At 41.6% G+C, this 25977-nt stretch overlaps 1 protein-coding gene across 1 annotated transcript in view; it reads left to right on the plus strand.

Moving 5' to 3' along the window:
• klhdc4 (kelch domain containing 4) overlaps positions 1-25977 on the plus strand; it is an 86198-nt gene that overhangs the window by 16983 nt on the left and 43238 nt on the right. Inside the window, exons 3-5 of the mRNA XM_078400872.1 lie at positions 10278-10356; positions 19210-19308; positions 19824-19960. Of these exons, the coding sequence (XP_078256998.1) occupies positions 10278-10356; positions 19210-19308; positions 19824-19960 (315 nt within the window). The remainder of the gene's footprint in view (positions 1-10277; positions 10357-19209; positions 19309-19823; positions 19961-25977) is intronic.

Raw genomic sequence — 25977 nt, forward strand, 5'->3', positions numbered from 1 at the left:
CCGCCCAATATATATATATATATAGGTTAACCCAACTTTGTTAAACACCAGTTTTTCCACAAATGTTGCTGTTCCATTGTTTTAGTTTATATTTCAAATGGTTTCAGCAGTGTTTTGTTCAAACTGCTGGTTTCTGGAGTAATTGCTACCTTGCTAACTTTGGTCTATAAACTATCTGATATGTATATTCCACTGTTCTTACTGGATTCTCTTCTCCCCAGCAACTTAAAAGACTCTTTGTCTTCTCAACTTTTCCAATTGTGCGATGCCATGCCATTTGAACTGCTGAGCATTCCCAGCATTCTGTGTTTGGATTTTTATTTCCATTACCTGCAGGTTATGTTACCACACACATTTAGGTGGCACGGTGGTATAGCGGTAAAGCTATTGGCTCACAGCGCCAGAGACCCGGGTTTGATCCTCATCCTAAAGAGGGGGTGCTTGTTTGTACGGAGATTGTAAGTTCTCCCCGTGACCTGTGTGGGTTTCATCCGAGATCTTCTGTTTTTTTCCCCACACTCCAAAGACGTACAGGTTTGTAGGTTAATTGGCGGTGTAAATGTAAAATTGTCCCTAGTGTGTAGGGTAGTGTTAATATGCGAGGATCGCTGGTCGGTGCGGACTCGGTGGGCCCATGGGCCTGATTCCGAGCTGTATCTCTAAACTAAACTAAATTTAGAAGTTGGCAAGATTTTCTGCAGACAGTGAAAATGACAATGTCAATAATGATCATAAGAATCAGGATTAATATAATTAAAAGGAGAGAGATAACACTGAGTTGAATTGACTTCTTGGAGAGAAGGCAGAAACAAAGAACTGTAGATGCTGGTTACTACACAATAGGACACAAAGTGCTGGAGTAATTCAACAGGTCAGGCAGCATCTCTGGAGAACATGGATAGGTAATGTTTCGGGTCACAAAGTTTCTTGAGACTGGTTCAGACAGGGAGAAAGTTTGTGTGGTGGATGACTTTAATTTCCTAGTATTGATTGGGGCTTGCTCATTGCAAGAGGATTACATGGGGAAGAATTTGTTAGGTGTGTAGAAGGAGGTTTCCTTAAGCAGTACGTGGATAGTCCGACTAGAGGGGGGGACATACTGGACCTTGTGTTGGGAAACGAGCCTGGCCACGTGACTAGTGTCACGGTGGAAGAAAGATTTGGGGATAGTGATCACAACGCTACATTATTTTATTGTTTTAAACAGGGGCAGGTTTGGATGTTGGGGGAAGGCACTTAATTGGGGCAAGGTAGATTACAATGTCATTAGACAGGAGCTAATGAATGTCATTAGACAGGAGGGTAGATTGGGAGCAGTTCTTATTGGGTAAATCCACAGATGACATGTGGGAGTCATTTTAAGACCAGCTGATTAAAATGCAGGATCAGCACGTTCCAACAAGTAGGAGGGATAAGGATGGCAAAGTAAGGGAACTATGGATGACCAAGGAGGTTGTAAACTTGGTCAGGAAGCATATGCCAGGTTTAGCAAGGTGGCATCAGATAGGGCTGATGAGGAATATAAAGCAAGTAGGAAAAAATGCAAGTGGACAGTTAGAAGGTCCAAAAAGAGGCCATAAAATGGAATTGGTGTGTCTGATTAAAGAAAATCTTTAGGCTTTTGGTATGTACGTTAAAAATATGAGGGTGACCAGGGAGAAGGAGGCCTCAGTGGTAAAGGAGGGAATCTATACCTTGGGTGAATCTATAACTGTATGTTCCCTCGTAACATTCAACCTTCCAAAGTGCAACACTTCGCAGTTGCTTGGGTTAAACTCCATTTGCAATTTCACCCATTTCTGCAGCTGATATACTAGTGTATCTTCTGATAGCCTTTCTCACTGTCGAAGGATGCAGGTGAGGAACTACACGAGTACTTTGCATCTGTATTCACCGAGGAGAAGGACTTGGAGGACAGGGAGATCAGTGTGCAGAATACAAATATGCTAGGGCAGTTTGAGATGGAGAAAGATGGTTCTGCTGAGGCTCTTGAAGAACATTAATGTGAATACATCCGCAGGGCCTGATGGGATCTATCCCAGGTTCGTGAGGGAGGTAAGCGAGGAGATTGCAGGGGCCTTGTCGAAGATCTTTGTTTCTTCTCTAGTCACAGGCCAGGTCCCAGAGGACTGGAGAGTGGCCATTGTTGTTCCTTTGTTTAAGAAAGGAAGTAGAGTAAATCCAGCAATCTATAGGTCAGTGAGCCTCATGTCATTCGTAAGCAAACTCTTGGAGAGAATTCTTCAAGATAGGATTTACTGCCATTTGGAAGAGAATGGGTTAATTAGGGCCAGCACGGCTTGGTATGTGGCAGGCCGTGTCTCACTAACGAGTGAGTTTCTTAAGGAGATGACAGAGGAGGTATGGCGGATGTTGTATAAATGGATTTTAGTAAGACTTTTGATGAGGCCCCTCATGGTAGGCAGAAGACTGAGAGCGGCACAGTGGCATAGCGGTAGAGTTACTGGCTTACAGTGCCAGAGACCTGGGTTCGATACCGACTACAGGGTGCTGTATGTACAGAATTTGTACATTATCCCTGTGACCGCATGGGTTTTATCTGGGTGTTGCAGTTTCCTGTAATGCTCCAAAGACGTACCGGTTTGTAGGTTAATGGGCTTCTGTAAAATTGTAAATTGTTCCTAGTGTGTAGGGTAGTGCTAGTGTACAGGCTGATCACTGGTCAGTGTGGGCCGAATGGCCTGTTTCCACATTGTCTCTCAAGTCTAAAATAAAGGATTCACAATGACTTGGTCTTATGGATTCGGAACTGGCATATTCATTGACGACAGAGGGTTGTGGTGGAAGGTAGATATTCTGGCTGGAGGTCTGTAATCAGGCGACATCTGCTGGGATCTCTGCTGTTCGTGGTGTATAGAAATAACCTAGACGTAAATGTAGAAGGGTTAGTGAGTAACTTTGCTGACAGTGCCAAAATTGAAGGAGTTGCAGACAGTGAGGAAGGCTGTCAGAAGATACAGCAGGATATAGTTCAGCTGCAGAAATGGGTGGAGAAATGGCTGATGGAGTTTAACCAAAGCAAGTGTGAGGTTTTGCACTTTGAAAGGTTAAATGTAAGAAGAGAGCATGCAGTTAATGGCAAGACCCTTAACAGCATTAGTGGTAGGCACGGACATAGTGCAGAGGGATCCTCCTGCACTCCAAGTAATAGAGTCCCAGCCTATTCAACTTCTCGATATAGCTCAGAACGTCTAGTCCTAGCAACATCCGAGATCCTCTGCAGGGACTAGGATGCAAAGAGTCACTGCTCTGCCATCATGCAGAACTATTGAAGAAGGGCTGTATTATCATGAGGCGATGGAATATGGGGAAACAATTATGAAGTGGTGGTGGTGCTGGGAAGAAATAGTGGTGTGAGAACTATTACCATCTTGTACTGTTTTTCTTTCAAAATGCAGACTTCCACCTGTTTTACTGTGGAGAATTTTTTTGTTAATTTCCCCTACTTGTTGATAGTGTTACAACTGCTAAAAATCTTTTTAATAATGCTGGCCAAGGATTATTGTTGGCTTGGTAGATATACTGTTGACACAGGAAAGCTATTGCAGCTGCTGCTTCACTGATAGGTTTGTACAATCTGAATGGAAAATCTTTCGTGTACATTATGGTAGAGTGATTCAATCATGTATGAGAATAAATACAATAGACCTCACAAGTGGCTTCAAGAATTGCAAAGTGATTAATGTTTATTGAATGCAATGCAGATAGCATGCCAGCTTTTTACTGTGTGCTCTTTTGAAAGATATCTGCAACCTCTGTTATAATGATGCTGTTCAATGCATTTGGACCAATGGGAGGATAATGCGATGTTTGATCCGCGTCAGTTAAAAGCCTCTGCTAAAACCTATTGCAGCATAATGCGGTACAATGACCTGGGAAGCATTGATAAAGGAGAAAGAACAATCTATCAGAAGATAGACACAAAACGCTGGAGTTACTCAGCGGGTCAGACAGCATCTCTGGCCTTTTCTCCGGAGATGCTGCCTGACCCGCTGAGTTACTCCAGCTTTTGTCAATGTCTATGGCTTTGCCCTCATCAATACCCTCAAAAAACTCCCACACACAAAACCATGCTGACTATCAGCCCCTGTCTTCAAATGTATGGAGTTTTCACTTTCTCCCTGTGACTGCGTGGGTTTTCTCTGGGCGCTCTGGTTTCCTCCCACATCCCAAAGACGTGCCGATTTGTACGCTGATTGGCTTCTGTAAATTGTCCCTAGTGTGCACGGGTGATTGTTGGTGGGCACGGACACAGTGGGCTGATCAGTACACGGGTGAGTGTTGGTGGGCACGGACACAGTGGGCCACAGGATCAGTGCACGGGTGAGTGTTGGTGGGCACGGACACAGTGGGCCACAGGATCAGTTTCCACGTTGCATCTCTAAACTAAACACAGTCAAACATTTTCTAAAGAGAGTGATGGATCTCTCTTTTAACTTCATTCTACAGTATCTTGAAAAGATATGGTATCTTTGCAGGGGAAGTGGGCCAACATCTGCCAAACCTGTGCAGGGCTGCTCCCATGCTTAATGTGTGGGACGCTTAATATGCTTATATATGCTCCCAGGCTTAATAAAGGCTTTAAATAATGGACAGTTTTCCATTAGGATAATAACAATATTCCTTTCTGATGGTTGGCATTTCACATTCAAGGGTTTGTAAATGTTCTTCCATGACATCAGGAATATAAACCCTACAGTCCTGAGCAACATAAACTGTTATTCCTTGTAGCTCGGGCTCCACTGCATTTTCCACTGCTCTCCTTAAAATGTGTGCAATTACAGCTGAACTATACCAATCCCCAGCTCGCTTGCCAGAGATTTCACCCAACTCTATTAGTTTATGTATTGCAAATGTTGCTGTTGGATGCTCCCCAAGTTCATAAGTTCATAAGTAATAGGAGCAGAATTAGGCCATTCAAGTCTACTCCGCCATTCAATCATGGCTGATCTATCTCTCTCTCTCTCAACACCATTCTCCTGCCTTCTCCTCCTAACCCCTGACACCTGTATTAATCAAGAATCTATTTATCTCTGCCTTAAAAATCTCCATTGACTTGGCCTCCACAACCTTCTGAGGTAATGGTCCTATGCAACTTTTAATCCTTGCTTTGTTGCACTGACTGGATTTAAAGAGTTTTTCATTGTGGCTTTTACTTTTTGCAGCTGTTTGTGGAGGGCATTAATTCAGATTGGTTCATTGGAGGTGGGGGTTCACTTCCTGCTGTGGAATGTATATCTTGGTGTGAGGTTTGAAGAGAATGTTAGGTGAAGCTTTGACTGGTATGGCAATTAACCATATTAAATTCTACAGTTAATTTAACAACCAACAATCCTTACTCTAGTCATTTTTGCAGTGTTAACTTGGCTCCATTGTATGGCAGATATTGCAGTCTATTCTGATTAATGTGTCATATCTATAAGTTCATAAATGATAAGAGCAGAATCAGGCCATTCGGCGCATCGTTTACTCCGCCATTCAATCATGGCTGATCTATCTTTCCCTCTTAACCCCTTTCTCCTGCCTTCTCTTCATTACCCCTGACACCTGTACTAATCGAGAATCTATCTATCTCTGCCTTAAAAATATTGATTGACTTGGCCTCCACAGCCTTCCGTGGCAATAAATTCCACAGATTCACCACCCACTGACTAAATAAATTCCTCCTCTTTTCCCTAAAGGAACATCCTTTAATTCTGAGGCTATGACCTCTGGTCTTAGACTCTCCCAATAGTGTAAGCATTCTGTCCACATAGTTGTTAAAAATAATTGTTTCTAAATTGTTTAAATATCTAGTTAAAATCTTAGCGAACGATGAAAGATGTAACTTCAAGATACTTAGATGTTATTTACAACATAAACTAAAGTAGTCTTGAATCTCTATTGAAGTCAATGCTATCTCAGAATCTTTACCAGTTTTAATCTTACATAGGATCAGATGGTGATTTATCTTGCAATCCCAGGAAGATTGTTTTCTGCCATTAGTTTCCAGGTGCTCCGGTTTCCTCCCAAACTCCAAAGACGTACAGGTTTTGCATTGGCTTTGGTAAAATTGTAAGTTGTCCCTAGTGTGTAGGATAGTGTTAGTGCACGGGGATCATTCATCAGCGCGGACTCGGTGGGCCGAAGGGCCTGTTTCCGAATTGTATTTATTTTTATTTTTTTTAATCTGTTTATTAGTTTTTACAATTATTTCAACAATGAACAAACAATACGCGTAAAGATACACCCCCACCCCCTATCCCAGACGCAGAGATAAACATTGACATTAGTAAAACAAATACAAAGTTAAAAAAATAATAATAATAAAATAAAAAAATAAAAAAAATAAAAACAATTTGATTACAGACAAGGGAGGAAGAGTGTAGGCAGACATATAAGCAGTCAGCACTTTGGTTTATCCCCATTCTCTAAAACAATCATTAAAGTTTTTGCATAATTTAGAAACGGTAACCATGTTTCTTTAAAGCTTTCCTGTGAACCTTTGAGAGAGAATCTAGCTTTAAGTGATATAACACATCCTTGATCCATCTATTATGAGTGGGTGGCAATACATGCTTCCAATTAAGAAGTATAAGACGTCTAGCCAAAAGAGAAGTAAAAGACATAATTACTTTTAGATATCGGGGGGGTATTAGTTCCGGAAGGGACACCAAAAAGAGCTGTAAGAGGATTGGGTAGAATATCTATACCGGATATATCCCTAAAAGATTTAAAAATCCCCGTCCAAAATTCAGACAGGCGGGGGCACATCCAAAACATGTGAATCAAGTCGGCAGGTGTTTGTCGACAACGGTTACATGCGTCACTCGTGCCGCGAAATATTCTTGCTAGTCTAGCGTTAGTGTAATGCGTGCGATGCAAAATTTTACATTGTATTAGACTATGTCTAGCACAAATTGAGGAAGTGTGAACAAGTCCCAGCACAGTTTCCCATGTCCGATCCGTCATGCCAAACCCCAAATCCTGTTCCCAAGCTACCTTAAGATTATGGAGAGATTCAGGCTTAATGGAGTCTATTTCAGTGTGTATAATTGAAATCAGCCTCTGCGCATTGGGATTCAAAAGAAGAATAGAATCAATTTCAGAGTCAGTGGGCTGACTTGGAAATTCTGGAAATTGCCTTTGTAAGAAGTGCCTGACCTGAAAATAGCTAAATAGATGTGATCGGGGCAAGTTGAACCGTTCAGACAGGTCTGGAAATGACAAGAAGGTCCCATCACCATACAGATCATTAACAGTTCTGATACCCTTATCAAACCAGGTTTGAAAAGTAAAATCAGTACATGATGGTTTAAACAAATAATTGCGATGTATTGGAGAATACAGGGATGGCCTTGTAAGACCAAAGTGTCTCCTGAATTGCATCCAGATCTTTAAAGTGTGTGTAACGGTGGGCATAGAACAGGCAATAGAGGTAAGCGGTAAACCTGAACAAACTAAAGAGCAAAGAGAGTACTGGCACGAGGACAGCTCCATTTGTGCCCAAAGAGGAGTGTTTTCCAGATTAGACCAGTAGAGAAGCTTCTGAATATTACATGCCCAATAATACTTAAGGAAATTTGGAAGGCCCATCCCCCCCATTGACTTGGACCGCTGGAGATACTCTTTCCTGATGCGCCGTGGTTTGTTTCCCCATAAAAAGGAAGATATGGTCTGGTCCAATTTTACAAAAAAGCTTCCCCTAATAAATATTGGTATATGTTGAAAAAGGTATTAAAAATTTGGTAAAGTAACCATTTTAATTAGGTTAATGCGACCGGCCAGTGATAAGGGCAGAGTAGACCAACGGTTAAAATCTTGTTTACAACGTTCTAGTAAGGGGAGAAAATTTGCATTAAAAATATGGGAGAAGGATTTAGTGATGACAATGCCAAGGTATTTAAACCCACTATCCATGCGCTTAAAAGGGAAAAGTGAATGAGGCATTCTTGTGGCTGCGGGGTTTATCGGAAAAAGCTCACTTTTCTGAATGTTCAGTTTGTACCCGGAGAATCTACCAAACTGTTCAAGCATAGATATAATAACTGAAACGGAAGAGTTGGGGTTAGATATAAATAAAAGTAGATCATCCGCGTACAAAGACACTTTGTGGGTGACCCCCCCCCCCCCTCTGACAATGCCTTTGAACCTAACCTCGCTACGGAGCCAGATAGCCAGAGGTTCTATGGCGATTGCGAATAACAACGGTGATAGAGGACAACCTTGTTTAGTACCTCGTTTGAGGGGAAAGAAAGGTGAGTGTAAGTCATTAGTGATAACGGAAGTTACAGGGGCTGAATATAAAAGTTTAATCCATGAAATAAAATCTTCATTAATCCCCATTTTCTGAAGAACAAAAAAAAGATAGGTCCACTCTACCCTGTCGAAGGCCTTCTCAGCGTCCAACGAGAGGACAATTTCAGGGAGTTCAGAAATTGGAGCATGAACTATGTCCAACAGGCGCCTTGTATTAAAAAAGGAGTGCCTCCCCTGGATAAAGCCTGTTTGGTCCGTTGATATTAAATCTGGGACCACGTGTCGAAGACGGTTATAAAGGACTTTGGCCAAGATCTTTTGGTCCACATTGAGAAGAGAAATTGGTCTTCTGCTACTTCACAGAAGCGGGTCCTTATCTTTCTTAAGCAACAAGAAAATAGAGGCTTGAGACAATGTTTCTGGCAACTGGCCTTTCTGGAACGACTCATTGTACATAATTTGTAGTTCGGGGCCTAGAAGATGAAAAAATGTCTTGTAAAACTCCACCGTATATCCGTCAGGCCCTGGGGATTTACCATTTTGCATGGCTTTAATGGCTTCTTGGATTTCAAGAAGTGAAATCGGTCTTCCGAGGTTGCTGGAAACCATTTCATCAAGTACAGGATAGCGTATACTGTTAAGAGGGTGATCCTGGTCCCAGATATCTGGGGGGCTTTCAGACGAGTAAAGATCGGAATAATAGTTTGCAAAGGCTTTGTTTATATCTCTTGTATCAGACAGAATAGCACCAGTGGGTGATTTAATTTTAGTAATCAGCCTGGAGGCAGCAACTGAACGAGCTTGATAGGCTAGAAGTTTACTTGCTTTGTCCCCCATCTTAAAAACACGTTGCCTAGACTTAAGCAAAAGTGTTTCAGCCTTGGTTGTTGATAACATGTCAAACTCAGTCTGGAGGTGCAGGCGCCTATTGTACAGAGCAGGAGATGGGGATATCGCATACTGATTGTCTAATTTTAAAATTTCCTCAGAGATTTGAGACAGTTTCTTTGCCTCTGACTTTTTGGCATATGAAACAAAAGATATTATCTGACCCCTTAAATAAGCCTTAAAAGCTTCCCATAGAATTGATTGGGAGACATCAGGAGTTTTGTTAATTTCAAAATAAAATCCAATTTGAGAGGTAATATAGTCCTTGAATATCTTATCAGACAGCATTGGGGAATTAAAGCGCCACTGCCTCGATGGAACATAGCTTTTTAATAAATTGATCTCCGTACTTTATAAACTCCACTGGCTCCCCATCCCCCAGAGAATCCAGTACAAAATCCTCCTCATAACCTACAAAGCCCTCCATAACCTGGCCCCATCCTACCTGACCGACCTCCTCCACAGGCACACTCCCACCTGCACCCTCCGCTCTGCCGCTGCCAATCTCCTATCCCCCCACATCCGGACCAAACTCAGATCCTGGGGGGACAGGGCTTTCTCCATCGCTGCTCCCACCCTATGGAACTCACTACCCCAAACCGTTAGAGACTCCTCCACACTCACCACATTCAAAACATCGCTGAAGTCTCACCTGTTCAGTACTGCCTTCAACCACTGAAGGTCACCTCACCTTCTGTCTCCTTTCTCTGTTCATTTATTTATTTACTTATTTATCTATTTATTCATTTCCCTATGTTCTCAAAATCTCTGTAAAGCGTCTTTGAGTATATGAAAAGCGCTATATAAATAAAATGCATTATTATTATTATTATTATAGAAGTGGGGGCGTGGTCAGATATAACAATGCTGTGGTACTCAGATGACTTAAGGTTTGATAAAAGTCTGTCCTCCACAAGAAAGAAATCTATCCGAGAGTATGTTTGGTGGGGATGAGAAAAAAAAGAATATGCTTTGGCTGATGGAAAGAAGACCCTCTGAACTAAATTAAATAATTATCCTTTATAGGATATGCACACTGAGCTCTCCTTATCCGCTTTGAGTTATTTCATTTTGAAGAACAATTATTTTGTTTAAATAATAAATGTAACTTGTTTTTCCATTTCTTACAGGTTGAATGCGTCACTGTCATCTCACCCTGAGAAAGACGAATTGATTCTCTTTGGGGGTGAATACTTCAACGGCCAAAAAGTAAATTCATTGTATTATAGCTTTGATTTGGGTTTGCCTCAGAATTCAGTATTTTTGGTCATAGGAAATAAGAAAGTTCATACATTTACTGCCTTTTGGGGACCATGGGATGCCCTGAAGACATGGCACACAATTTAATCACCTAGAGTGAGAGTGTGACGATGTGAATCAATTTAGATGGCTGAGGGAGAAGGCTGTTCACCATCATTTGAGGAAGAAAGTTCCAAAGACTCATGACCCTCTGAGAGAATAATTCACCCTGTCTGTGTCTTAAAGGAAACTCTATTTTTAAACCATGATCCCTAGTGCTTGTGTCTTTTACACGAGGAAGCATTCTTTCTATGTCCACCCTGTCACCACCCCTCAAGGCACCTCTTACTCTTCTAAACTCCATTAGATCCAACCTTTGCTCATAAGACAAACCATCAACGCCAGGTAACATAAAATCAAAAAACTACAGATGCTGGAAATCTGAAACAAAAATAGAAATTGTTAGAAATCCTCAGTTGACCATGGAATCTGAGTTGACATTTTAGATCAAAAACTCCATCAGAAAAGAAGTATCTCAAAACAAGTTGTCCTCTCAATGCCAATGTTGACATTTGCTTATCTTTGTAGTTTCCTGAAGTTCCTACTCTGCTTTGTAGCTTCTTAAATTCCCCTTCACAATTTACTTTCCTATTCTGTCATTATTATCAGCAAGTTTAACAACTATAATTTCTTTATCTGGACCATTGATTAAATTGTAAAAAGTTACATCTTCAGCACCAATCCCTGTGCCCCAACAAACAATACATTTTTCCAACCAAAAAAGTCTTGATACCTACTGATTTTGATTCTATTCCTGATTAGCCAGCCAATCTTCTAGACATACCATTATGTCACAGGTTGAACACAGATTTTCCTGCTACTGATGGTCTGTCCACCCCATTTATTTGGACAAAATTATGAGTTGAAATTCCCAGAGCGGCCACAGATGGCGTTGCGGGAGCTCTCTCCAGTTGTGTCTCTCCGTGGTGGAAGAGTTATTTGTTTACATCTAACCATTGAAATCCCTCCTTGACCTTGTCTAATTGTATTTCTGCTGGCACAATGTTGAAGTTTTTCGTTATTTCAACTATGCCTGGCCTCCACAGACCACCCCACAGCCCCATCTCCCACCATTCTGGTCAATTTTCTGCTTACCCACTGGAACTATGAATTTCCTGTCAAGCCTTCTCTAATTTACTGAGCACCTTTAAAAGGCTGCTTCCCAAAATCCTTTTTTTTATCCATGCTCTCAATCTTCTCTCCTAACTGTTTCTCAAAGACCCTCGTTTTAACGACCCCTTTATAACGGATTTCGGATATAGCAGACAGACCTGCCAACCCATCCCCGGCTCCCAATATCTCCCTGGCTGCTTACAGTGCCGGCTTCTGACCCCACACCTGACTCACAAGCTGCACCCATGAGCCCTTCTTCACCCACCACACGGTCTGGTGGCCAGGCTGTTGTTGTGGCTCACGTTGTAGCCCCTGTGGACAGCGCTTTCTTCAGGGGGCCGTCACTGACAGAATGCACCCGATCACCGCGGGTTCCCTCCCCTCTCAGATAAGAGAAGAAGGATCATTTTATTTTGTTAGTCATTGAGCAAAATGAGGGGAACAATAAAATTGTACACAATGGTTTGTTTGAAATGTGAGATGATTTGCAACACATATCGAACTAAATTGTTGATAGGTGATATAAAGTAGAATAAATTCATTTGGCGGTTTGCTGCTGTTGTAGGTAGCAATTAAGTCAGAGAGGTGCAGCATGCAAACAAGTCTTCTGGCCTGCTGAATCCACACCAGCCATCAATCACCCATTTACCCTAATCCTACATTAAGCCCATTTTTAATTCTCCCCATTCTCATCAATTCCCCACAGAATCTACCACTCATTTACACACTTATGGCAATTTACACAGGCTAATTAACTTACCAATTTGCACATCTTTGGGATTTGGATATTGTACATCTTTGGCATTGGGGAGGGTTGGCACGGTAGCACAGAGCTGCTGCACCAGAAAAATCTAGTCCAAAGACAGGAATTCAAAAATCAAGACAAAGATGGGAAACAGATCTGAATATTAGCATTGATGAACCAAGTTGGGAAAGATTGTGTTTAGAAAGTATGAAAAATACTATTAATGTGAGATATAGTTTAGTACAATACAATTTTTTACATCAACTATATTTAACTCCGAAAAGATTAAACAATTTAAATCCAAATTTACCTGAAATTTGTTTTAGATGCAACCAGGATGTGGGTACTTTTTTACACTCCACATGGGCATGTCCTAAGGTAACTCCTTTTTGGAAAGACCTAAAAAACTTTTTGGAACAATTGATGAATAAGACCATACCATTGGATTCAAGGTTGTTTTTATTGGGAGATACTAAAGGAATATTACCAAGATTAATTTTAGATAAATATCAGGAAAGATTTCTCAAAATAGCAATAGCAATAGCAAAAAAATGTGTGGCGGTCACTTGGAAAGATCACAATGAAATAAGAATTGCAAGATGGTATGCAGAAATGCGTAGTTGTATCCCATTAGAAAAAGCTACTTATAATCTGAGAAATAAATATGATTTATTTTTGAAACTTTGGAACCCATTCACTTTAAAACTAGGATTAACAATTGGAAATATTTAATTTCAGGATTGTTTTGATACCCCTAAAAAGAATTTAATAAGAAATTAGCCGGAAGTGTTTCCTTCTTGTCTCCAGGTTTCCTTCTTTCTTCTTTCTTTCTTTCTTTCCTTTTTTTAAATTTTGTTTATTTATCTATCTTCTTCTCCTTTTTCCTCTTTTTTCTAACTGGGGGGGAGGGGGGTTGTGGGTGGGGAGATAATACAGAACAATACAGGTATAATCGAATTTAAAATGTATAATCGAATTTATAATGTAGGTACCATCGCGTACTATGAGTTCATACATGTATTTGTTTTGTTAAAATTTAAATAAAAATTTAAAATAGAGTTTAGAGATACAGCACAGAAACAGACCTTTCGGCCCCCCGAGTCCGCTCTAACTAGTGATTCCCGTACATTAACACCATCCTACACAGACTTGGGACAATTTACAATTATACCAAGCCAATTAACAACCCTGTTTGTCTTTGAAGTGTGGGAGAAAACCAGAGATCCTGGAGAAAACCCACGTAGGTCGTGGGGAGAACGTACAAACTCTGTACCGTCAAGCACCCGTAGTCAGGATTGAAGCCGGGTCTCTGGTGCTGTAAGGCAGTAACTCTACTGCTGCCCTTGAGGATCTCCAGTTAAACCTAGCAAATAATTTCCACCTTGCCTTTAATGCTGCAATATACATTGATGCTAAATCAAATTACAAATTACACCTAGACAGCTGGATCAGCATGTGAACAGGTTTATTTATTTACACGCTGCAGATTTCAGAATCGCAGAACAGCTGAAACCTAACTGCATAAGAATTTTTTTTTTTTTACCAAACTCTTACAAAAAATATAGCCTGTAATAGTACATCTATCTGTAAACTTTATAATATTTGGGGAGGAAATTCACTTTTGTTATTACAAGCAGAGTTGGATGGGGAGATTTGGTTGTTAAACGTGCAAAAAGCAACAGAGACAATTAACCAGACTGAAGAAGAGTCCCAACCTGAAATGTCACTTATCCATATTCTCCAGGGATGCTGCCTGAACCGCTGAGTTAATTCAGTACTTTTTTTTGTGTGTAATCCAGCAGCTCAATGTTTCTACAGAGAAAATTAACTGTTTCTGTGTGGGTTTGATCCATTAGTAATTCCAGTAGGAGTGTGAAATACCAGGGAATTCGGATGAAATGATCCGAAAATGTTACTTTTGTTCCTGGTTTTGGGTTAATTTGGACATTGAGCATTTTAAATTTGCATTCATTGAGTCTTAGTTTCAGTGTGGAAACAGGCCCTTCGGCCCAACTTGCCCACACGTGTCCCAGCTGCACTTGTCCCACCTACCCGTGTTTGGTCCATAGAAACATAGAAAATAGGTGCAGGAGTAGGCCATTCGGCCCTTCGAGCCTGCACCGCCATTCAATATGATCATGGCTGATCATTCAGCTCAGTAGCCTGTACCTGCCTTCTCTCCATACCCCCTGATCCCTTTAGCAAAAAGGGCCACATCTAACTCCCTCTTAAATATAGCCAATGAACTGGCCTCAACTACCTTCTGTGGCAGAGAATTCCACAGACTCACCACTCTCTGTGTGAAGAAATGTTTTCTCATCTCGGTCCTAAAAGACTTCCCCCTTATCCTTAAGCTGTGACCCCTGGTTCTGGACTCCCCCAACATCAGGAACAATCTTCCCGCATCTAGCCTCTCCAACCCCTTAAGAATTTTATATGTTTCTATAAGATCCCCCCTCAGTCTTCTAAATTCCAGCGAGTACAAGCCCAGTCTATCTAGTCTTTCCTCATATGTAAGTCCCGCCATCCCAGGGATCAATCTGGTGAACCTTCTCTGTACTCCCTCCAAGGCAAGAACGTCTTTCCTCAGGTTAGGAGACCAAAACTGCACACAATACTCCAGGTGCGGTCTCACCAAGGCCCTGTACAACTGCAGCAGAACCTCCCTGCTCCTAAACTCAAATCCTCTTGCTATGAATGCCAACATACCATTCGCTTTCTTCACTGCCTGCTGCACCTGCATGCTTGCTTTCAATGACTGGTGCACCATGATACCCAGGTCACGTTGCATCTCCCCTTCTCCCAATCGGTCACCATTCAGGTAATACTCTGCTTTCCTGTTCTTGCCGCCAAAGTGGATTACCTCACATTTATCCACATTATATTGCATCTGCCATGCATTTGCCCACTCGCCTAATCTATCCAAGTCACTCTGCAGCCTCCTAGCATCCTCCTCGCAGCTAACACTGCCACCCAGCTTCGTGTCATCCGCAAACTTAGAGATGTTGCATTCAATTCCCTCGTCCAAATCATTAATATACACTGTAAATAACTGGGGTCCCAGCACTGAGCCTTGTGGTACCCCACTAGTCACTGCCTGCCATTCCGAAAAGGACCCGTTTATTCCTACTCTTTGCTTCCTGTCCGCCAACCAATTTTCTATCCACCTCAACACTGAACCCTCAATACCGTGTGCTTTAAGTTTGTACACCAATCTCCTATGTGGGACCTTGTCGAAGGCCTTCTGAACCTGTCCTATCCATGTTCCTTTCTGTTTCTTAAATGTTGGGATGGTCCCTGCCTCAACTACCTCCCCTGGCAACTTGTTCCATACACCCACCACCCTTTGTGTGAAAAGGTCACCCCTCAGATTTCTACAAAATCTTTTTCCCTTCACCTTAAGCCTTAATGCCTGTTTAACTGCAATGCAGTCACTCTATTCATTCCACTTTGATAAATCCCAATGGTATTTGTGAATATCATTAATACAAGAATTCTCCAAAGCCTCATAAAAATGTAAATAAATGCTGTTGCTTGAAAAAATGTTGAAGGACTTGCCAGTACAAAATCAACAGCCTAGCTGTGTTTGTAAGAAATATCCAGCAATTAACCTGAAACTGTAGTAGGATTACAGACTAAATTTTAAAACTAAATTGAATATCCATTTCTAAAATTGTGCTTCCCACCTCCCTTGTAATTTTTTTTGCATGATCTGTGCTCAATGGTTTAGGCCGAAGATAGACACAAAAAGCTGGATAACTCAACGCGACAGGCAGCATCTCCGAAGAGAAGGAATGGGTGACATTTCAGGTCTCGACTCGAAACATCATCTATTCCTGCTCTCCAGAGATGCTGCCTGTCACGCTGAGTCACGCCAGCACGGACATTCAATATGATCATGGCTGATCATCCAAAATCAGTACCCCGTTCCTGCTTTTTCCCCATATCTCACTCACTCATTTCCTTCCTACACTCAATGACTTCGGGTTGGGCTAATTTAAATAGTTAATGTTAAAATGGAATTAGAAGCAGATATTTGTCCAGGTCCTTGGGAGAATAATATTTTGTGTCTATTATGCATTTTTATTTCATCACTAAATAAAATGTCAAGCATTAATACAAATGTCACTTTAGTCCATCCTTTTCCATTTTATCATCCTAAGGAGCAACCAAGGCAATTGTAGGTTCTTTGCTATGCTTGTTGAAGGATGCGTTTCAGCTAGGGTTGCTAACTTCCTCTCTCCCAAATACGGGACAAGATGATGTCACCGGGCGCCGCCATTGGTGGAGCCGGAGCACGTGGCCGCTGGCTGGGTGAGGTCACGTGGGGCGCGGGGCGATGACGACGCTCTTTGTCCCTTATTTGGGAGTGAGGAAGTTGGCAACCTTACTAATACGGGACAAACTAATTTAGCCCAAAATACGAGATGTTCCGGCTAATACAGGACAGTTGGCAACCCTAGTTTCAGCATATATCCTGTGAACAATTGTGGATTTGGAGTCATAGTCGGATTGGTTTGGATTTAGTCCATGTGTTGGATCCGGGTCATATGTTGTACACCAAGACCTGAAAGCACTTTTCTTCATGGAGATGTGAAGAGAAGATATGCCTAGAATGCAGTCATGTTGTAATTTAGGAAACATGTTACATCCAATTGCACACCAGTGCGGTCTGACATCCAGCCATGAGATCCATTACCAGATCCACTTGGCTCTAAAACGTATTGGACCTGAGATCCAAAGGGCAGTTTTTTTTTCCATCTGTGGTGAAAATGATTGCTTCTGAAATCAAGACAGCAGGTGAGCAAATATGTAACAGAAGCTCTGGTTATTGAAATTGGTGAGAATTAAGTAGATTTTTTATTTTTATTGGCTGGAGTTACAAAGCTTACGATTAATGGACAGTCTTCTCAGTCCCCAAGTATCTATGTACAAGTTCATACAGTGTCTTGAGCACAACTATTTTTTAGCTGATCCTAATAATGTTGCATCAGTAGGAATGTTTGCTAATGCTTGCACTCATTAGTTCCATTTACAATTTGCATGCATCAATAATCTTGGAGCTATAACAGGTTACGTTTGTGTCACACAAATGCCACGTCGTGGCCTTCACTTACCAGGAAGAGCCTAATGGACAAGTAACTAGACAAGTTACTTGTCTACTGAGCTAACAGTTTTTCCAAAGTCTGTCAGATACAAGTCGGTCTGTATTTTTCGCCAACTATTTTCAGCCAAAAGTTGGTAATTTTGCTGCTTCACAGTGCCAGACCCAGGTTTGATCCTCACCTCAAATGTTGTCGGTGTGGAGTTTGCACGTTTCCCCTGTGACCACTTGGGTTTCCTCCAGGTGCTCTGATGGTCGGAGTGGACGTGGGCCGAAGGGCCTATACTATGCTATATCTCTAAACTATACTAAACTAAACTTATCCTTCTCCTTCTATGGTCGCCATCATTTCTTAACCAGTTCTGAAGAAGATAAAGGTATACATTCTCAAATATTGAAACTAGCCTTCACAGTAGTCCAAAAATATTGTGATCAGTTGATTTTGGAAGAGAGAAGTCTTTTTAAGCATATCATATTTTAATGTGATATTCATTTAATCTCATTAACTTAGGAAGTGAAACTCTTAATGGTGATTTTACAATAAGAAGCATGCATTCATTTTGTTTTCACACCAGAGCGTTTTAAAGTCATCCAGGCATTTGTGAAGGGCAGTTACTGATTATAGTGTTGAAAATGCAGCAGCTTGTCAGCATGCAGCAAATCCCCAGAGAAAGCAATATGATAATGACCGAGTAACACTTTTACCATGACAATCGTTGAGAGATAAAAAATAGGTTGCACAGTGGGAGACTTTTCCTTGTCATCTTGGAATGTTGCCGTGCAGTTTTTTTGTATCCACCTCTTAGGACAGATGGAATATTGTTTCATCAAAAACATTTTTACTTTTAGACCTGTGAGAATGCAGCACAGGTGCCTTTTTAACTTGTATATGTTGTGTAAGGAGTTGTTAGTATTAGGTATAAAATACCTAAATGCATGTGCCCCATAATTTTAAATGGCAAATACTTTTATTGAATGTGCGTAGGGAACAGATTATGCTTACAATAACATGTGTCGACTTTTATCCTGCAAAAATGTGTTGAAAAATTGTGCAGGATTTAAAAGTAACTGCATCAAAAGAAATTGAGAATTTCCAGATATAGATTACTTCAGAGCATTCATCACTTGTTGGAATATTTTCAGCTTATCTAGATCACTGTACTAAACGAGTAAATGAAATAGTATTCAGGTTTTGATTTGTGTTGCCACTGCTGGATACTTTTTTCTATGCTTATTCAAATGATGCAGAAATATATCCATCATGCATGCCATCTCATCAGCTTTTGTGAAATTGTGATTATTTCTGTAGCATTATCTTGTCTCACAAGAAATAAACATTTTTACAACTGGGGGGAAAAATCCAAGACGGTTTTATGGTGGTGTGATTTTTGAATATAAACTCTAATTTAAAATAATTCAAAGCACCAATCCCATTTTGTAGACTTAGTCATTTTATATTTTGGAAAATAATGTGTGTGTTGGCAAGTATTATTCAGCCATGTGTTTCTGATGTTGTCCAATTTTACTTTTCATTGAAGTTTGGTGTGGGTCAAATCTTGTGATTGAACTGAATTTATCTGTTTCCAACCATCTAAATTAAATTAACATTACACCAAGGTATTTACCCAGATTAAGAAAGAAATAGACAATCAAATTCCTTGGATCTATCTTGGACAGTTGTTGCTAAAAGACGATCTTTGCCTCATTCAATTGTGAAATAGCACATCATGAAATTGAGACGAGCATGAATTATTTATTTAGTACTTTGCAAATGGAGCTCTTAATCTCTGCCCTCTTACAGACTTTTCTCTACAATGAGTTATATTTGTACAACATCAAGAAGAATGCATGGGCAAAACTGGAAATCCCAAATCCACCAGCTCCACGCTCTGCCCATCAGGTAAAATTAAGTGTATAAATATGGCCAGTGAGAGAGAATTTTTTTTTTTTTAATCATCTATGGAAATTTGTATCTCCAAGCAATTATACATACAAGTAAACAGGTGGTCAATTATGATATTTTAACTATCTTATTCCACATCCACCATAATTTAAAAAAATTGCTTTTGCCCCTGATTCAGAATCTGTTGGGTTTTAGAAATCATTTTAGTTACATTCATTCATGTATTTCAGTATTGATGTGTTCGAGTAAGTGAGAACTCTCAGCATGGAAGTAAATTTTGTTCATGCTACTGAGGAAATTCTCAATTTTGTATCTCTCTGCATATGATGAAATCAAAAGTTTAGTCTAGAAGTGTGTTAAAAATCCTGATAAATTTTCTCAATTGCAATACAAGAAGAATCTAGCATTATTTTCATTTGGCACTGTAAATTGTAATATATTGCATAACATTCCTTTTCCAATAATGTACAGCGTTTGAGCTAACAGCATTGTCTGCTTTGTTTTGTGAATAGGCTGTGGTTGTTCCTCAAGCAGGTGGACAACTTTGGGTGTTTGGAGGAGAATTTGCATCCCCAAACGGTGAACAGTTTTATCATTATAAGGATCTTTGGGTGCTGCATCTTGCCAGCAGAACATGGGAACAAATCAAGTAGGAGTTTATTTTTATATTTAGTGACAGTTTTATCTCCCATTTCCCCTATCATTCAATCTTAAGAAGTATCTGTCATACTTATGTTCAATATGTTGAATAGTTGTTGCTTGTGACATTGTGAAATAAGTGGGAGAAATCTATATGCCAATATGTACCATTATGGATCCAGAGGACTGAAAGGCCTGTGTCTGTGCTGCAGATTCTGCAACAATGGTACAGAGGAAATTCATGCCAAAAAGGTTGTGTTGGTCCCACCTCATTACCAGGTTTGCTGCATATGAATAAAATGCTTTTAAAGTTCCAAATTATTACAGTCACATTTTGATTAATTGACACTTTATCACATTTGACATGTCACAGCGAAATTCTTTGTTTTGCGTACCACACACAAAGAATGCCATGTATCGGGAGCTGACAAAGTTACAAAATAGTCCCCAATGGTTCCTCTTTGTTTTTGGCGGCCCTCTACACCGAGTTCCTCTTTGTTCTCGTGGCGCTTCCTTGTCCAACCTCCGGCACCCACTGCGGGCTGGTCCATGACCGGCATCTACCGAGTCCTCACTTGAATGGCTCCGCGGCACTCGCCGGGAGCTTCCAACGGCCTTCCTCGCTCCTCGATGGCCCACTTGGCTCTCGGCGATTGCTCGTGTATCCCTCCTCACTCTCATGGCCCATCGACCTCCCCAGCAGGTGTGGGCTTGGCCCCGCTAGGTGGGAACACTCCCGGCCTCGCTGCTCACTGGCAACCTTTTAACCTTTTTAAAGATTACCTGATTATAGAGACAAGGTGACAGTTATGGATCTGTGCAAGTTGTTAATTGTTAATAATATTGGAAATTACTCAATGTCCTGGCCAATCTAATCATGTAAGGCACTTCCATGGAATCTTGGATCAGCATTTCATCTTTTGAAGCAAAATAAGTAAATTACTGTTCTTGGTCAATCAGTTAAATTGCTGGAAGGAGTCTTCTGTTGGAATATGTTCATCTCTCCAGGAAACATTTGGGTGTTTGTCAGACGTGAACACTAATTTGGTTGGAGATAACGTGAAATAGCCCGTAATTTGCTATGTTTCAATGCTTTCCCGTTGACAATTGCAAATTGTTTGTGTTACCTTCAGCTGCTTGACAATGCTGCACTAACTGCCTGGTACGAGTGACTGAATGCATGATTGCCAGAATGAGGATTACCTCACTGGAAAAATAACTATTCAAATAATTAATCATTTCAGCAGTATAATTTAATCCATATTAGAAAAAAACCCATGGCCAATCAATCTAATGAAGGTGTCATTCTGCTAAACTTCCTATGGCTGTATGGTAATTCACATATCACTGTACCTTAATTGGTATATGTGACAATAAAAGACCTTTGAAACCTTTGAAGCAATTGAACTACTGAGATGAACTGTAAATATGTGGGTGTTACCACCAAAAGCACTAACCTACACCTTTGCAATCGGTTAAGGTGGTTCAGGTTTCGACTTTGCAAGATAATGGATATAAGGAACAGCTCGGGGATTTAGAATTAAGAATAGTAATTTATCTGTGCGTTGTGGAAGACCTGATTATATTCACCTATAGTATTTTCTTTGACTGGATAGCGTGCAAACAAAAGCATTTCACTGTACCTCAGTACACGTGACAATAATAACCTAAGCTACACTACAGAAACCGTGAGTGAGACTATTACGTGTCATATGTCATCTGCCCTCTTAAGAGTCTGAAGAAGGGTCTCGACCCAAAACGTCACCCATTCCTTCTCTCCTGAGATGCTGCCTGACCTGTTGAGTTACTCCAACATTTTGTGAAATAAAAACTGCCCTCTTAAGAAATCAGAGCGTAACTTAAACACAGGTAAAATCTTACGTAAGAACTTTTTTAGACAAAGCAGCAGTTCTTCTTGTGGCTTTCGTTTTGCTCAGTTTAGAATTCGTGTTCGTCTTCTCGTCTGTGCAGCCGACTGTCATCTTCTGAAATTAAGTTATTGTGGAAGACTGGAATGCTAAATAATGGCTTGACTGTGATTCAGCAAAGAAAAGGCGCTGGAGTGCAGCAACATCGTGCTTGCAACTGGGCAGGATAGTATTAAATATACCCGTTTGAAACTCCTAACATTAACGTCTGGCACTTTAAAATATAAGAAGTACTTTTTTTTTTTAAATTGTTTTCCAAGGAGGTTTAAGAAAAGTGGCACAAATCAATGATGTAACTAACCATTTAGATGAATGAACGATCTTTTGAATGCCTGACAATATGGGGATCCTTGCCCGCAACATGCAGCCACAGAAATTAAGTAACTGGAAGCACCAGGGAGGCCTCCATTCTGCCTGGAAACATGGCCGCCGAGCGGCCTACAAGTTAGATTGAGGCGACAAGACCTATGACAATTCCACCCAACGTCCTTTTGCCAATGTACAGTCTCCAGAAAATAAGATTGAGGGTAGGGTAAGATTGCTTCACCGAAGGGACATGGAGGAATGCAATGTACTCTCTTTCACACAGAGAGTCTGAAGAAGGGTCTTGGCCCGATACGTCACCTATTCCTTTTCTCCAGAGATGCTGTCTGATCTGCTGAGTTACTCCAGTTTTATGTGTCTATCTTCGGTTTAAACCAGCATCTGCAATTTCTTCCTTCACAGAGATGTGGCTTAGCCCCAGTTCTCCAGACTTGGATCTCCAGTCAGAAGGTTTATCAATCTATTGCTTGGACTTGAGGGGCTACTTGAGTAGCCCACAGCGTCTACCTCATGATATCCTCCACGGCGTCTACCTCATGGTAAACTCTTCATACTACTAGGTCGGCTGGGTGATGTTTAAGGATTTGGTAATGGACCCTAATGAATGTACCATGGTTGTTAACTGATTTCATAAGGAAATGTGTGGAGGAGTGCGCTCCCACCCAGACCATCCCAGTGTTCCTAACCTGAAGCCTTGCAATGAACCAGAAGATCTGCAAGCTATTGAGGACCAGATCTGCAGTTCACAAGGTACAACCTTCTGTAGGCTATTGCAAATGCAGAGACACCCTTCTGAACTAAATTGGAGGCTCAGGCAGCTGGTAGGGCTTGCCTTATCGACCCTTGGATAACCTGAAGAAGGGTCAGTCTGAAGAAGGGCCTCGACCCGAAACGTCACCCGTTCCTTCTCTCCAGAAATGCTGCCTGTCCCGCTGAGCTACTCCAGCATTTTGTGTCTACCAAGGATAACTAGGTATGCATTTGGATAGTCAGCACGGTTTTGTGTGTAAGTGATCATGCCTAATTCTACCTCAGTAACCGAACATCATGAACCATTTACTCCCTCTGGCCAGGGTTCTGGAACTCCAGCCCGTCCGAAGTCAGCAGATCACTTGCCATAGACGTTGGCGGCTAGATTTTGCTGGCTGATATTTCGGCCATTCAGTGACCTAAACCGTTGTATCTGGTACCGTTGTAGTCCTCTCTGAGGCCATGACCTTTCTTGGCCTCTTTTCTTGCCTCCAGTTCCCTCCCCTATACTTTTAGTCTGAAGAAGGGTCCCGATCCAAAACATCCAGAGATGCTGCCTGACTCGCTTAGTTACTCCAGCACTTTGTGTCTATCTTCAGTATATACAAGCATCATCTTCAGTATATACCAGCATCTGCAGTTCCTTTCAATACGCCATGAACCAGGTCTTGCATGACCGTGAACTGTTTTTTTTATTGGTTTTGCACTAATGTCTTGTTTTTCACTCGTCTTCTTGTCACTGTCTTGGAGAATTTAATTATAATTTATGTGTAATTTGTTTTGTGCATCATCTGAGTTTGTGTACCTGTGATACTGCCGTAAGCAAGGTTTTCATTGTACCTGTACCTCAGTACTTGTGCTACAACAGTAACTGACTTCTTGATTTCCACCATCTTTAGGATTTTATATTTGTATTGCTCAATACTTCATGACATTGCGTTTTTTAATCTTTATAGTTACCTGAAAGACACTTTTTGTCTGATTTTATGTCCTTCACTAGCCTTGTTGTTCCATCTACTACAGGCCCACCACCGATTTTCCGGCATCTTTGGTTCCAGAGCCTTTCTGGTTTATCCATTTTGCTGGACCAACAACGGTCATGGCCTCTGAGAGGAATCCAACGGTTCCAGAGCGGTCCCTCTTGGCTGCTGAGTAGCTGAGATATTGGCTAGTAAAGTCTGGCCGCGGAAGTCGGCTATGAGAACTGATCTGCCGGCTTTGGCCGGGCCGGAGTTCCAGACCCAGGGCTATAGGCGGCAAATTCGAACTGTCGATCGGCCTTGAATCAGCTATGGGAACAGATCTGCTGGCTTTGGCTGGCCGGAATGCCAGAGCCACAGCCAAGGGGCAAATTTGAACCGCTGATCGGCGCTGAAGTCGAGATTTACCGCCTCACAGGGCCTAAGCACCACATTTTTAGGGGGATTTCAAGTTAGTGCTCATAATTTTGTCCAGATTAAAAGAGTTTAAAATGTCCAGATTTTGTCGGGATTAATTTTGTCCAGATTAAAAGGACCACCAGTTGGCAGAAAATAGGTGGTGGACCTGTATTTTGAAGCAAGTGGTCCATAATGTTGCAGAAGCTTTGAGAACTTTGTTTCAATTTATTGTTAAAACAATTTATAGATCATGATTTTTCATTTTGATCAAAATGAATATAAATCAATTTTGTATTTTCAAGGTGGAAGAAGGAAGGCACAAGTGTTCAGAAATTTGTTTTTCACCTCTTTTGGCTCATTGAGACGTCATTGCATAAAGCACTCATGTACAATTGGGTAGCTAATGATTCAAGCTGGTTTTGAGAATTTGGATCAATGATGGAGAAAGAACATTTCAAGTCAAGTCAAGTCAAATTTATTTGTCACATACACATACTCGATGTGCAGTGAAATGAAAGTGGCAATGCCTGCGGGTTGTGCACAAAAAGAATTACAGTTACAGCATATAAATAAAGTTAATAAGTTACTAAACATAGCACAAAAAGTGTCGACAAAAAATTAGTCTCTGGGGTTATAAAAGTTGACAGTCCTGATGGCCTGTGGGAAGAAGCTCCGTCTCATCCTCTCCGTTTTCACAGCGTGACAGCGGAGACGTTTGCCTGATCGTAACATCTGGAACAGTCCGTTACTGGGGTGGCAGGGGTCCCTCATGATCTTGCTTGCTCTGGATCTGCACCTCCTGATGTATAGGTCCTGCAGGGGGACGAGTGTAGTTCCCATGGTGCGTTCCGCCGAACGCACTACTCTCTGCAGGGCCATCCTGTCCTGGGCAGAGCTGTTCCCAAACCAGACTGTAATGTTGCCGGACAGGATGCTCTCTACAGCCCCAGAGTAGAAGCAATGAAGGATCCTCAGCGACACTCTGAATTTCCTCAGTTGTCTAAGGTGGTAAAGGCGCTGCTTAGCCTTACCCACCAGTGCGGCAATGTGCGTTGCCCACGTCAGATCCTCTGCGATGCGGACTCCCAAGTATTTGAAACTGCTCACCCTATCCACAATAGACCCATTTATCTCGAGTGGCGTGTACGTCCTTGGATGTTTAGCCCTTCTGAAGTGCACAATCAGCTCCTTTGTTTTAGTGACATTCAAGAGGAGGCTATTGTCCTGACACCAGAGTGCCAGATCAGCCACCTCCTCCCGGTAGGCCTTCTCATCGTTGTTGGAGATCCGGCCCACCACCACAGTGTCATCAGCAAACTTGATGATGGAGTTTGAGCTGAACCTGGCCCCACAGTCATGTGTGTACAGGGAGTACAGTAGGGGGCTAAGGACGCAGCCCTGGGGGGATCCTATGTTCAGGGTGAGGGAGCTAGATGTGTGTTCCCCCATCCTGACCACTTGGGGCCTGGCAGTGAGAAAGTCCAGGACCCAGGCACACAGAGGGGTGCTAATCCCCAGTTCCAGCAGCTTCTCAACCAGTCTGCTGGGGACTATTGTGTTGATTGCTGAACTAAAGTCAATGAACAGCATCCTCACATAGCCCCCCTGGCTGTCCAGATGAAAGAGAGCGGTGTGTAGAACCTGGG

This window comes from Rhinoraja longicauda, chromosome 6 (genome assembly GCF_053455715.1).
Source record: "Rhinoraja longicauda isolate Sanriku21f chromosome 6, sRhiLon1.1, whole genome shotgun sequence".
NCBI lineage: Eukaryota > Metazoa > Chordata > Chondrichthyes > Rajiformes > Arhynchobatidae > Rhinoraja > Rhinoraja longicauda.